This window comes from Rhinolophus hipposideros (genome assembly GCF_964194185.1).
Source record: "Rhinolophus hipposideros genome assembly, chromosome: X".
Taxonomy (NCBI): Eukaryota; Metazoa; Chordata; class Mammalia; order Chiroptera; family Rhinolophidae; genus Rhinolophus; species Rhinolophus hipposideros.
The window spans coordinates 32,440,834-32,455,145 of NC_138046.1; the positions used below are offsets into that span (position 1 = coordinate 32,440,834).

At 35.9% G+C, this 14,312-nt stretch overlaps 1 protein-coding gene across 5 annotated transcripts in view; it reads left to right on the forward strand.

Annotated features, from left to right (window-relative positions):
• Positions 1-14,312, forward strand: part of TENM1 (teneurin transmembrane protein 1) — a 1,334,622-nt gene that overhangs the window by 933,827 nt on the left and 386,483 nt on the right. For all 5 annotated transcript variants that reach the window (XM_081042768.1, XM_081042771.1, XM_081042770.1 and 2 more), the window contains one exon: positions 6,486-6,638. In XM_081042768.1, the coding sequence (XP_080898894.1) occupies positions 6,486-6,638 (153 nt within the window). The remainder of the gene's footprint in view (positions 1-6,485; positions 6,639-14,312) is intronic.

Sequence of the window (14,312 nt, forward strand, 5' to 3'; positions counted from 1 at the left end):
CAAATATTCGATAGACACATGCAGGAGTGGCTATAACATATTGGACAGTATAGACCTAGGTTATTTAGCATATTTTTCTACATTTACTTCTGAAGCATTTCTATGATCTCTCCTTATTAGTGAATATTTACCTTAGGAAGGGGAATGGAGTAGAGAAGCATTATTGATTATACATATTACTAGAGACCATTAATCCTACTTAAGAGAAATAAAGTCCAACATCCTAAGAAAGTGCAGAGAAATAACTGCTGAGACTTGGACGTGCAGCCTATAGAAGTGTACCAGTTAAGAACTTCTGCTCCTGGAGTCAGGCTGCCTTAAGATCTAAGGTATTTGATTAAGTTTGATAGGTGGGGGCAGTGAGATAATCCATTTGTTACCTTAATTTTGTAATAAATTTATAATTTTAGAGCATAGATCCTTGTAATTGGATAAAACAAAAATGATAATAATTATAAAATATACTGGATTCAGCACTAGAAAATTAGGGCCTAGCATTCTTAATCAGCTGAAAAGACATTACTCCTGGAATATCTGAATAGGCATACACATTTTGTCCAGCCATCAAATTTCAGTGAAGTGTGAATAACGGGACTGGTGCTCTCTGAAAGATCTGGGTGGTGTCCATCTCTACTTACTGAGGATGTATATTTTTATATATGTCTTTAGGAAAAAGAACTTTGACTTTGTTTGGGGTCAGGAGGGAGCACTTATATTAGATCTACTGTAGCCAACAATGCTCATTTGTAGGTATATATTTTAGTATTTGTGATTTTAGTTTTATTACTTTCTTTCTACTCACTTGTGTTTATTGGTGAGCAGTTTGTGAAGTTGGTTATAGCACAGAGATAATAAGAGTATGGGTCCAATCCTTCTGTTTATGAGTTTTCCTACCACTCTTCTCCTTCTTAACTGAGCTCCAGTCACACTGGGCTCCTTAGTGTTCCTCACACGTACCATACAAGCCTCAGGGTTTTACGTAATTTCTATTCCTTCCTCAATGGAAGGTTCTTTAACTAGATGTTCATATGGCTTCACTTCATTCAAATCTTGATTCAAATATTACCTCCTCCAAGAGACCTTTGCTGATTACTTTTATTTTTTTAATTCATAACACTTAACCACCTGACATTATTTCATTTATTTGTTTCTTTGTTTCCATACAGCTATATTATATTAATTATATTGTATTGATTTACTGCCTACTTAACCCACCACCCTCTAATATGAGTTCTCGAAGGGTAGAGATTTTTATTTTATTTTATTCACTGCTTTAAATTTAGAGAAAAACAGTGCCTGGCACAATGTAGTCACTCAAAAAAATATTTGTTTAATCAATATATGAAAATAATTTAACATTGCCTTGTTCATTACCAGTTATTTCCTTAATTCTAGTCAGTTGGGTCACAATATTTATACTTTGGTTTGGGGGACTTGCCTAAAGACTGGCTATAAACACATAGCAGAGATCTGGATGAGAATCCACTGGAAGCTAAGGACTCTGTATCTTCTTCATCCTCTAGCCAAGGTTGATACGCAACCAGTGTGCCCTGGTTAGGCTATATTGGTTGTTTATATCCAATATCCATATTGATCAGCTAGTACCTTTGCCATTCTGTCTCTTAAACATTCTTGTTACGTTTTCCTTTGTTCTCAGCATTCCCAGTATGCCCAGCATATGCTTTGAAACACTTGTTGAATGAATCGATAAATACATCCCATAGTAGAAGTACTAGCATAGCTTTCCAGTGATGTGTTGGTATGTCCCATAAGTCAACATAATTTTATTCATTGGTCCTAGTATGAACAAAGTAATATTTATTTCTAATAGAACTCAAATACTAGTTACTGAGTTACCTCATTTACCCTGCATATAAATGTACTTTTTGACTTCCTTTCACAAGTTACTATATGGAATTCAATTTGGAGGAAAGAAAAGACCAATAGCCTTGCCATAGTAACCATAGTCTATAGCAAGTAGGTTAAACTTTCATTACATAGTCATACAAGTAGACATTGCAAACAGTTTGTTGTCTGCGGAAATCATAGTAAACTCAAAAAAGTATAAAGTTTTACAATCCTCAAAGGGTATTCTACTAAATGTGCCCATACCACTTTATGTGGCTTGATTGGCTGGAAGCAGTCCATTTCATTTGATGGTAAAAAATTAATCTTTACCTTATTATTTTGAAGTGATTCTCAACACATGCATTTTCTATCTCATTTTTGAGCGCTCTCAGGAAACTGGCTTAAATTAAAGAATATAAAATAACCCCCTTGATCTTCAAAATGAGAACTACTATGCCTTTTGTTCCTTATGGCTTATCTAATTTCACAAAAGTAATTGAACTGAAGGAATAAAACACATTTTAAATATAGTGTGTAATATCCATCATATTCAAATTATTTGGGGGGGGCAAAAACTGATAAACACCTTTAAAATGGAGCAAGTTAAGTTAAACCAAACACATTTTGAGTCATTTGGCAAGGAAATCTCAGGGATGTCACTAATATAGTTTTATAGCATGCTGTACTGTATCTTACTCAGAACCACTATCATTTGAGTTTCAATTGTTTCCAATAATTGCAAGAGAAATTCATCAGGCAGCACCGGCCTTAATCCAAAGAAAGGGGCAGAAACCATTTAAATGCTTAAAAGTTTTAAGGATAAATTAGAAGGTAGATATTAGAAATATCTTTAGCTCCAAATAAAAGTGGATAAATGATTTTTAAATAGCCTATCTGGCTAGCTTTCCTGTTCTCAGTTGCTAATTTATATACTATATAAGTGTTAGACACACAGTGTCTGTTTGCTTAGGAACATGAAGAGAAATGTGAAATGGCTTATGAACAGATTCACTTTTTTCCTTTTTGGTAAAATTTGGTTGATATTTAAAATTGCAATGAGAAAACAAATAAAAGGATTTTCCCAGCTTCTGTCCTGGCATTTTTTGCTCCTAACATTCTCTCCCCTCAATAACCTCATTCACTCTCACCCTCAACCGTTGCCTCTGTGCATACATGATTCTGTAGTCTTGTTTCAGCCTTAATATTTCTCCAGAACTTGAAACCTTCAAACCTCCTGGGTTAAACACGACTATCTGGATAGTCCATTGATGAACCCAACATCTTCCATCACCCTAGCCTGCTCCAAATAAATGTATCATCATTCAATGAACACATGTCCAGCACCAGCTATTTATAGCTATTTCTGAGTTAAGTGTGGAATTCCCTAACTCTGTTAATGATTCCACCATGCTTTCAGTTACTCAGGCTCAAAACCTTAACCATTTTGGATTTCTCCTTTTCCTTCACTTTTTCCCAATGCCCACCCTTACACACCTACACATGAGCACAAGAGTGCAGGGGCACACATGCACACATGCACGCAGACACAGAGCTTGTTGCCAAATGCTGAGATAACATTTATGCAATTTATCCTTAAGCAGTACCTTTGCATTCCCACTGCCACTGCCCTACTTGAGACATTCATTTCTCACCTAGATTATTGTAATGCCTTCCCAATTTGTGTTATTGCTAAATCTGTATACTTCCAATTCATTCTTCTCCCAACTACTGGGTTCATCTTTCTACAAAGGGTGTTCTGATTATATCATTTATTTGCCAAGAAACCATCAGTGTTCCCCTGTGCTATCAAATTAATCGTCCTAAAGTAAACTGATCATATTACTCATCTGCTCAGAAAATAGCGATGTCTGCCTGTTTCCTAAAAAATAAAATCGAAATATCTTGCTGTCACCATGTACGAAAATTAATTCAAAATGGATCAAAGACTTAAGCATAAGACCTGACACAATAAACTGCATAGAAGAAAACATAGGTACTAAACTTATGGACCTTGGGTTCAAAGAGCATTTTATGAATCTGACTCCAAAGGCAAGGGAAGTAAAAGCTAAAATAAATGAATGGGACTACATGAAACTTAAAATCTTCTGCACAACAAAAGAAACCATCGGCAAAATAAACAGACAACCAACTGAATGGGAGAAGATTTTTGCAAACAGTGCCTCTGATAAGGGGCTAACATTCAAAATATAAAAGGAACTCATGAAGCTCAACAACAAAAAAACAAACAACCCAATTGAAAAATGGGCAGAGGACCTGAAGAGACATGTTTCCAAAGAAGACATACAAATGGCAAATAGACATATGAAAACATGCTCACCATCACTAACCATCAGAGAGATGCAAATAAAAACCACAATGAGATATCACCTCACCCCAGTCAGAATGGCTATCATCAATAAGACAAGTAGTAACAAGTGTTGGAGAGGCTGTGGAGAAAAAGGAACCTTCATACACTGTTGGTGGGAATGCAGACTGGTGCAGCTGTTATGGAAGGCAGTGTGGAGGTTCCTCAAAAAATTACGAATAGAATTACCATATGACCCAGCAATCCCTCTCCTGGGTATATACCAAAAAAATCTGGAAACATTTATTTATAAAGACACCTGTGCTCCAATGTTCATTACAGCTTTATTTACAGTGGCCATGACATGGAATCAACCAAAATGTCCTTCTATAGATGAATGGATAAAGAAGTTGTGGTATATATACACAATGGAATACTATTCGGCGGTAAGAAAAGATGATATAGGAACATTTGTGACAACATGGATGGATCTTGAGAGTATAATGCTAAGCGAAATAAGTCAGACAGAAAAAGCAGGGAACTATACGATTTCACTGATAAGTGGTATATAAACCAAAAACAACAAAAGAACAAGACAAACAAATGAGAAATAAAAATTCATAGACACAGATAGTAATTTAGTGGTTACCAGAGGGTAGGAGGGTGGGGGGTGGGAGATGAGGGTAAGGGGGATCAAACATATAGTGATGGAAGGAGAACTGACTCTGGGTGGTGAACACACAATGGGATTTATAGACGATGTAATACAGAATTGTACACCTGAAATCTATGTAATTTTACCAACAATTGTCACCCCAATAAACTTTTAAAAAACTCCAAATATCTAAGTATGGCATTCAATTTCCTCCACAATATGGCCCTGATCTAGCTTTCCAGCCTTAACTTTCACTACCATCTATATACATAGCTAAACTCAAACCTACCCTGACAATTTATTTTGCCTCAAAGACTTCCGGTGTTTTATAAAGTCATTTTTCTGGTATAACCTGCCCCTTCGTCACATACCCTTTTCAAAGCCCTGCACATCCTTCAAAGTCCATCTCTAATCCTACTTCCTTCATTAAATCATCTCTGATCAGCCCAGCCAATTTTAATCTATTGTTCCTTTAAGGCATTTTTTTTAAAAAACAAAAATTTGCTTTTCCTCATATGGCAAACATCACACATGTTCATTGTAAAAAATATAGATAATACAGAAATCATAAAGAAGAAAATAAAAACCTTCCATACTGTTATCATGTTGCTATATATCCTCCCAACGCTTTCTCCAGACATCAACACATTTACACACACACACACACACACACACACACACAATATATATATATATATATACATATATAGATAGTACTATTCAGACTGTTTAGTAGCCTGATGTTTTTCATTTGATACATTATAAGTATTTCCCATGCCATGACACAGTCTTCTCCAATGTGATTTACTAGCCATGGAATCTTGTATTACTTGTATATTACCAGTTATTTAATTAACCTCTTTTTGATGAACATTTAGATTGTTCATAGCTTTCTACTAGTTTTTAAATGTTACAGTGAAGTGCCTTGTAGTTTGGGATACATTCATAGTTAATTCCTAGAAATTGAATTGTTGGCTAGAAGGGTAAGCCAAATTTTTAAGTGTTTTTTTTAAATGCTGCCACATTGCCTTCCCAAAAGTTGATATTTTTATACTCTCATCAAAAGTGCATGATAGTACCCATTTTCCTGCACGCTGGTCAACACTGAGTATTTTTTTAATACTCTGATAGCAATTTGAGCCTGTATCATGTCAATTATTCTGCATTATATTATAGTTCAGAGTTCTTTTATACTTATATTACTACTAACTCCTACCCTAATAGGCATCTAGATTTTAACATCTGCAGCAGCTATCATAGGCCCTTATGCATACTAGGCACTCAGGAAATATTTTCTGAATTGAATTGAATCAGAGCCATAGTGAAGGTCTCCCATGAACTTGTGATAACCTGTCCATCATTACTCTGCAGTTTCCATATGCAAACTAGAGTTAACGACTAAGGGAGATGAAAAGGGAAGGGTCACAGCACTGAGAAGCAGAATCCAATCCTATTGTAGTGATTTAATATTCTAACTTCTAATCCTGTCACTAGAATACCTTAAGTCTCAAAATTTTAGCAACAGCTACTTAGAAAAGTAGCTGCTATATATGTGATGTAGTAGCTTGGCCTAACTGAAAGAAAACTGATCATGACATTTTTAGGTACAAAGGGACAGCTGGTTTAGAGACCTCAATGAGTCTGGAATAAGTTGGTATATGGCTTCTTTTCTTGCAGCAGTACATTTGTTCGGCCTGACTTGGCAGTTGCAACCAGTCGAAGGACAGCTCTATGAAAATGGAGTTAGCAAGGGGAACAGAGGTACCGAATCCTTGGATACTACTTACTCTCCAATTGGAGGAAAAGTTTCTGATAAATCGGAGAAAAAAGGTACAGTCATCAAAGTGATGGATTGATTATTGATTGCCTTTCTTCTAATATGATCATTAGAACCAAATCTGGAATGGGTTAGCTTCACCTTAAATTTCATGATCACTTGAAAGAAGTACTGTATGTGGACAGAATAAATACATGTAAATGTTTTGTGAAGCAAATTTTCCTTTCTCTAATGTCTTGAGTATAAACTAATTAAACTTTTCAAATATATCGGCAATTTTGAAAATACATAAATATTTACAGGATGGAGATTTCAATACAATGGAAATTGCATTTCACATACAGCTACCCTGAAGCAACATGAGATTTTGATTAAGTTTTCGGTGTCTAAGCCCAGAATTTATATATAACATTTTACAAAGGGTGTATGGAAATTTCTTCAGTTTATAATGAGAAAAAGCCTTTTATGCTTAACATTAGGGTGAATGGTTCTGTCAAAGTGTGGGAACATTAATTTTTTTTTTAGTCAGGGGACATGAGTTCTTCCTAGTTGGGAAAAAGAATAAAGCACTTTGAGTACTGAATTGTGAAATTTACACAACATAAGCTTGAACTACCTGACTTATTTACAATAAATGCCACAGTGCCTGTGCTCCCAACATCTTATTCACATTGAATGACCTTATATATGACCTTTAATATGCAAGCATTGAAAATAGCTGGAAGTCTGTATTATAATTTCTCTTGAAATAGGATTCAGTACAGAGGGACTCAAGCCATGTTCAATTCAAAAAATAGAAATTAAAAACAAAATGTATAGCAAGTGTTATCCTAAATATTTTTAGGAGATCATATGTAAACAGATGAATGAATGAATGAAAGACCCAAATCTTAATCTTAAAAAGCCTACAATTTTATATGGTAGTAAGATAGTTTTATTTTGGTTCACTAGTTGCAAATAAGATATTTTATTTTATAATTATTTGGGTTACTACTCGTTACTTGTGTTTTTAGTTTCTTTTGGGGGGGTCATTTGTGGCTTTTGTTCTGTTTTGTTTTTGTTTGTTTTTGTAAAAGTAACTTTGCTTTGGTCTATGCGTCAGTAAAAATTATTGCTTCGCGTTCCGAGAAACCGTGGTTTGTTTTAGTTTTCAATTCAAGATGAAATTTGCTTTACATTCTTGTTTAGAAATATTGTTTCTAGCCTGGGCTGACCTTTCCTAGCCTGTTGCTGCTGAGAGAGGCTGAGGGTAGTACAAGGGTCACAGATGGCAGAGGAAAAAGTTCTGAATACACCAGGACTTAGACTTTTTCTTCCTTTCCTGCTCTCCCATTATTAAATTCCTCTATATCTGCAAGCATAAGAGCCACTATTTGGTATCATATGCCTAGGGGTTTCTTACCATTCACACTGAATATCACAAATTATCTGTTTAAGGAAAATGAAACATGCAAGACATCGAAGGTCATCTCATAGTTGTGAAGCAGTTCAGAACAGGCCTCCCCAAGACGTGCTACTTTGGCATGTGGATCATTTTGAGCTGAAGGTAGTTGAGATTTTGCAGGCTCAAGAGAAAGTTTTACCTCTCCCTAAAAGAATGTAATTTGTGGTCTTGCTCACAAGTGTTATCGCCAGAAATAATTTTTGTGACCTGTCTATAGGTCAAGGCAAGTTTCTAATTACTGAACATCTGCTCTTCTTATCATCCTGTGAATTACCCTCCTCCCTTCTGAAGTATCGGGACATCTTACCTCATCTCTTAGCTCAGAATGTCATATATACCTTGTTTTCCTTTTCTGTCTCTCAACTTATCCTGTATGTGGGGTCTCAGACGAACGTATATAATTAAATTTTGCTGTTTTCTCTTGTAAATGTGTGTCATGTAAACTTAATTATGAGATGAGCCAAAAGAACCCAGAAGGGTAGAGGAAAATTTCTTCCTCCCTCAACAGTTGTCATCAGAGCATATTCATTTCTGCATTGTAATTCAGATCTCTCTAATTCTTTTCCACTAAGTAGTTTCAGGATGATAACTAAAATTTAGTAAATATTTACCACATGTTAATAATTGCTCCAGACACTTAACATGTATTATGTTATGAAGATAACTTTATGGTTCTCAATTTCCAAATGAGAAACAGAGGCCCCCAGGGATTAAGTAGTTTTCTCAACGTCATAGAGCAAGAAACTGGCGGTCTGATTCCAGAACCTAATCTTTTAACTTTTACACTACATTGAAATTCATACAAAAACACATATGAAAACCACAAAAGACAGTTTCCGCAATGAAAGTGAAGTCCTGGAGACTATTTGTGATATATTTTAGAGAAATTCTGTATACCTATATTGGTGACAGTTTTCATAAATGTTACAGTGGTGACAGTTTTCATAAAGGAAAAATGTTTTTAAATTTCTGCTCAATTATAACAACTAACACGCCAAACCAAATTCAATTTAATACTTTATTTAGAAAAAATATTGACTTAATGTCATGTGTACCAAGTTGTTATGTTAAACTGACTTTCTATGGAAGTCTCAACAAAACTTAAACTATAACTACATATTACACTTCTGTTATATTAGGTTTTTACTGCATATTACTTACCAAGTAGAAATATATCTTCTCTTTTATAATGTCATGTGTGTACTAAACCAGACCTTGCATAAAAAGCAGTACAGTGTAAGGTCATTTTCAAATGGTCAGATCTGTATAAGTCCAGGCTATACAGAAGGAGTCATACAGATCTGGCTTTAAATACTGATTATCAGTATTACATCACAGAAATGGCAGCATGGGGAGTGCTTCTTGAAATCGCCCCTGAAATTTACAAAAAATTGAGCAGCTATAATTCAACAAAGGCCTCCCTGCGTGGCACACCTGAGAGATCCTCAAATCGAATCATCGAATGGTGGGCAAATTGGGCAAGTGGAGGAGGAGGATGGGAGAAGTTCAGAGATGGGGCAAAGAATGTAGACTAGAACTCAGAGCTCCCTGTAGTCTGGACCATATCACAGTCACAGGAGAGGGAAGAACTCAGACTGCTAGTGCTCCCCTTATGGCCCACAGTCCCACCTGAGGGATCAGCGTATAACATGGCTGAATTCAACACCCACAGCAGAGACCCTAGAGCAAAGACTGAGGGAAGAATGGTGGTTTAAACCTCACTGCCAAGCAGGAGATGGAAGACATAGACATGGAGCCTGGCTAACTCCTCCCCACCCTACCAGAGCTTGACCCACCTCCACCATCCCACTGCAAGAAACAGATTCCAGAAGAAACAGTAGCAGTGTCAGATTGAAGAACAGAATATTTACAGATCTGAGAACTACAGCCTCGCAGCCACAGACTCACAGTGCAACCAATTTTGGTGAAAAAGAATGAATTGTAGGAACAAGGCAACTGAGTTCATAGCTGCCATTGCTCAGAGCCACCTCTCACAACCAAACCTGCCCCCACCCCCAACTATCTGGGTGGATCCCTGAAGGGGCAACCAGAGCTGCTGAGACACACAGGCTCTGAATCAGGTTGCAGGAAGAATAGTGGGACATCAGAAGCTCTCCACATCACCCCACAGAAGCGGTGCTCTGAGAACCAGGTGACCTGCTCACAGAGGAGAAGCCCACTTTCCAGGGAACCTCTCCCCATTTGTTCAGAACCTGGAACAGTGCAAGAGAAAATACAATGCTGCTGTGTGAGAGAGAATAAAAGGCTGCAGTAGGACAGAAAATAAAACATTCCACCAACACCTACTGGAAGGCAAAAGAAAGACCTCTTCCTATCAACATGTTGCAGAAACCAATCCTGTAGGTGCCCAGGAAGAGAAATAATAATACATTAATTGCCAAGAATGACCAAAGTAACAAGGCAGCTCAGGAAAAAAAAAATGAAGTCTCCAGAAAATGAACTTAAATACATGGAAATGTGTGACTTAAATGACAGAGAATTTAAGATTGCAGTTCTGAAAAAAACTCAACAAGATGCAAGAAAACACAGACAGGCAGTTTAATGAACTCAGAAACACAATCAAGGAACAAAATGAATATTTTACCAAAGACATTGAAATTTTATAAAAGAACAAAATAGAAATTGTGGAGATTAAGAAATCAGTAAAAGAAATGAAGGATCAAATAGCCAGTATGGGTAATAGAAATGACCATGTAGAGGAAAGAATCAGTGACACAGAAGATAGAAATCTGAAAATGACATGAATGGAAGAAGAGAGAGACTTGAGAGTTAAAAGAAAAGAAATGAAAGAACTCTACAAGAGCTTTCTGACTGGATCAGAAAGAGCAATATAAGAATAATGAGCATACCAGGAGAAGAAAGGGAGAAGGGAACAGAGAGTATATTCAAACAAATAGTTAACAAGAACTTTCCAACCTTATGGAAAGAACTGCATCCTTGAATCCAAGAAGCAAATAGAACACCTAATTACCTCAATCCCAACAAGCCTTCTCCAAGGCACGTTGTATTAAAGCTGTCAAAAATTAAGGACAAGGAAAGAATCCTGAAGGCAGCCAGGGAAAAGAAGACAGTGACCTACAAAGGAAAGCCCATTAGATTATCATCAGATTTTTCAGCAGAAACTCTACAAGCCAGGAGGGAGTGGAATCAAATATTCAAACTATTGAAAAAGAGAATTTCTGAGCCAAAGGTAATATATCCAAGAAAGATGTCCTTTAGATATGAAGGAGGAATAAAGATCTTTATAGACATACAGAAGTTGAGGGAATTTTCTAACACATGACTTGCATTACAAGAAATACTGAAGGAGGCTATTCGAACCTCAAAAAAAAAAAATCAAAAGAATACAAAACTATAATTACTATTACAAACAGACAGAAATAGGAAATGGCAACCCCTACACCAAATAGGACGCAATACACTTAAACATAACGTACAGTGTAAAAAGGAAAAAAAAAAGAGGAAAAAGACAACTTGATACTGCAGTGTAGACATCAACTCACAGTATATATAGGGACAATTTGTGACAGCAGAAACATAAAAGGGGAGAGAGTAAAGGTCTGAACCAGCAAAGGGGGGTGGAGAAAGGAAGCCTGCTGAAGAAAAAGGAACACTGTAAATATGAAACTTTCTTTTAAATAAACTTAATGGTAACCACTCAAAAAAAATATTCAGGACCTGAAATATATAACATTAAAAAAAAAGAAGAAACAGAGATGAAAATTCATAAAATACCACCGCACTGAAATAACAGACAGCAACAAAAAGGCAAAGAAACAATGGAGACACTGAGCCACTAGAAAACAAAAGATAGAATGATAAGAAATCCTCATATATCAATAATCACCATAAATGTAAATGGACTGAACTCTCCAATAAAAAGTCACAGAGTAGCAGACTGGATAAGAAAACTGAACCCAAACATATGCTGCCTCCAAGAGACACATCTCAGCTACAAGGACAAATATAGACTCAAAGTAAAAGGGTGGAAACTGACACTCCAAGCAAATGGTATTTAGAGAAAAGGAGGCATAGTCATATTTATATCAGATGAAATAGACCTCAGGATTAAAAAATGTAACAAGAGACAAAGATGGACATTTCATAATGATTAAGGAGACTGTACAACAGGAAGACATAAGAGTCATCAATATTTATGCCCCCAATCAGGAAGCACTGAAATATACACAACAACTAAACTAAACACAATAACAGAACTAAAGGGAGAAATTGACCAAAATACAATTACAGTAGAGAACCTAAATACATCATTGACAGCTATGGATAGATCATCCAAAGAAAAAGTGAATCAGGAAATATCAGCCCTAAATGACACATTAAACAAAATGGACATAATTGACATTTATAGAATACTTTATCATAGAACATCAGACTATACATTCTTTTCGAGTGTACATGGAACATTCTCAAGGATAAACCATATATTGGGACACAAAACTAGCCTCAGCAAATTTATAAAGATTGAAACCCTACCAAGCATATTTTCTGATCCCAAGGCTTTGAATTTGCATATCAACTGCAAAAAGAAAGCAGGAAAAACCACAAATATGTGGACATTAAACAACATGCTTTTAAAGAATGACTGGGTCAAGGAAGAAATAAGAGGAGAGATCAAAAGATACATAGAAACAAATGAGAATGAAAATATATCTTGTGAATATTATTGGGATGCAGTGAAAGAAGTAATAAGATGGAAACTTATATCATTATAGACAAGGGAATTAAAAGCTGAAATAAATGTATGAGACTATATCAAACTAAAATGCTTCTGCACAGCAAAAGAAACCATCAGCAAAATAAAGACACAACAAACCGAATGGGAGAAGATTTTTGCAAACAATGCCTGCGATAAGGGGCTAATATCCAAAATATATAAGGACCTCATACAACTCAACAACAACAACAAACACACACACACACACAAATAATCCAATTAAAAAATAGGCTGGCGACCTGAATAGACATTTCTCCAAAGAGGACACATAGATGACCAATAAACATATAAAAAGATGCTCAACATCACTAATCATCAGAGAAACGCAAATAGAAACCACAATGAGATATCACATCACACCAGTTAGAATCACTATGATCAACAAGACAAATAATAACAAGTGTTGGAGAGGCTGTGGAGTAAAAATGAACCCTCATATGCTGTTGGTGGGAATGCAGACTGGTGCAGCCGTTATGGAAGGCAGTGTGGAGGTTCCTCAAAAATTAAGAATAGAATTACCATAGGACCCAGCAATCCCTCTCCTGGGTATCTACCCAAAAAAATCTGAAAACATTTATACATAAAGACACGTGTACTCCAACGTTCATTGCAGCTTTTCTACAGAGGCCAAGCCATGAAAACAACCAAAGTGTCCTTCAATAGATGATTGGATAAAGAAGATGTGGTTTTTGTATACAATGGAATACTACTCTGCCATAAGATAAGATGAAATAGTACCATTTGCAACAACATGGATTGATCTTGAGATTATTATGCTAAGTGAAACAAGTCAGATAGAAAAAGTTGAGTACCATATGACTTCACTGATATGTGGGATATAAAACTGAAAGCAATAAGGAACAAGACAAACAAAGAACAAAACGTCATAGACACAGACAACAGTTTAGTGGTTACCAGAGGGTAAAGGGGATAGGGGGTTGGTAGATAAGTGTAAATGGAATCAAATATGTGGTGATGGAAGAAGTGACTCTGGGTGGTGAACACACAATGTGATATATAGATGATTTATTACAGAATTTTACACTTGAAACCTATGAAATTTTCCTGACCATTGTCACCACATTAAACTTTAATTTAAAAAAATACTGATTTTGGCATTACTGGCTCTGCAACTCAGGCAGTTAATTCTCACAAGCTCCCTGAACTAGTGTCCTCATCTGTAGCATATGGATGACAATAATAGTACCTGTCTCCTAAGAGGGTCATGAGGAACAAGTGATACAATGGAAGTAAAGCATACAACACAGTGCTAAACTCATTGTTTAACTTAGCAGTAAATATTATTGGGTCAAATGATTGGGAAATTACCTTGAATTTATTGATGTCCTACTAGGTACTACAGACGTTACGATCAAACTGGTATCAAGTTTTCCATGAATAATGGAAAAGCCTTTCTAGGATTTAGATGTTTCTCTCTTTAAATAGAAACCTCTCTTTACTTACTAATTTAACATTATTATTTTTTAATTGTGATCACCTTCATTGTCAGAGTGATACATAAGTAGA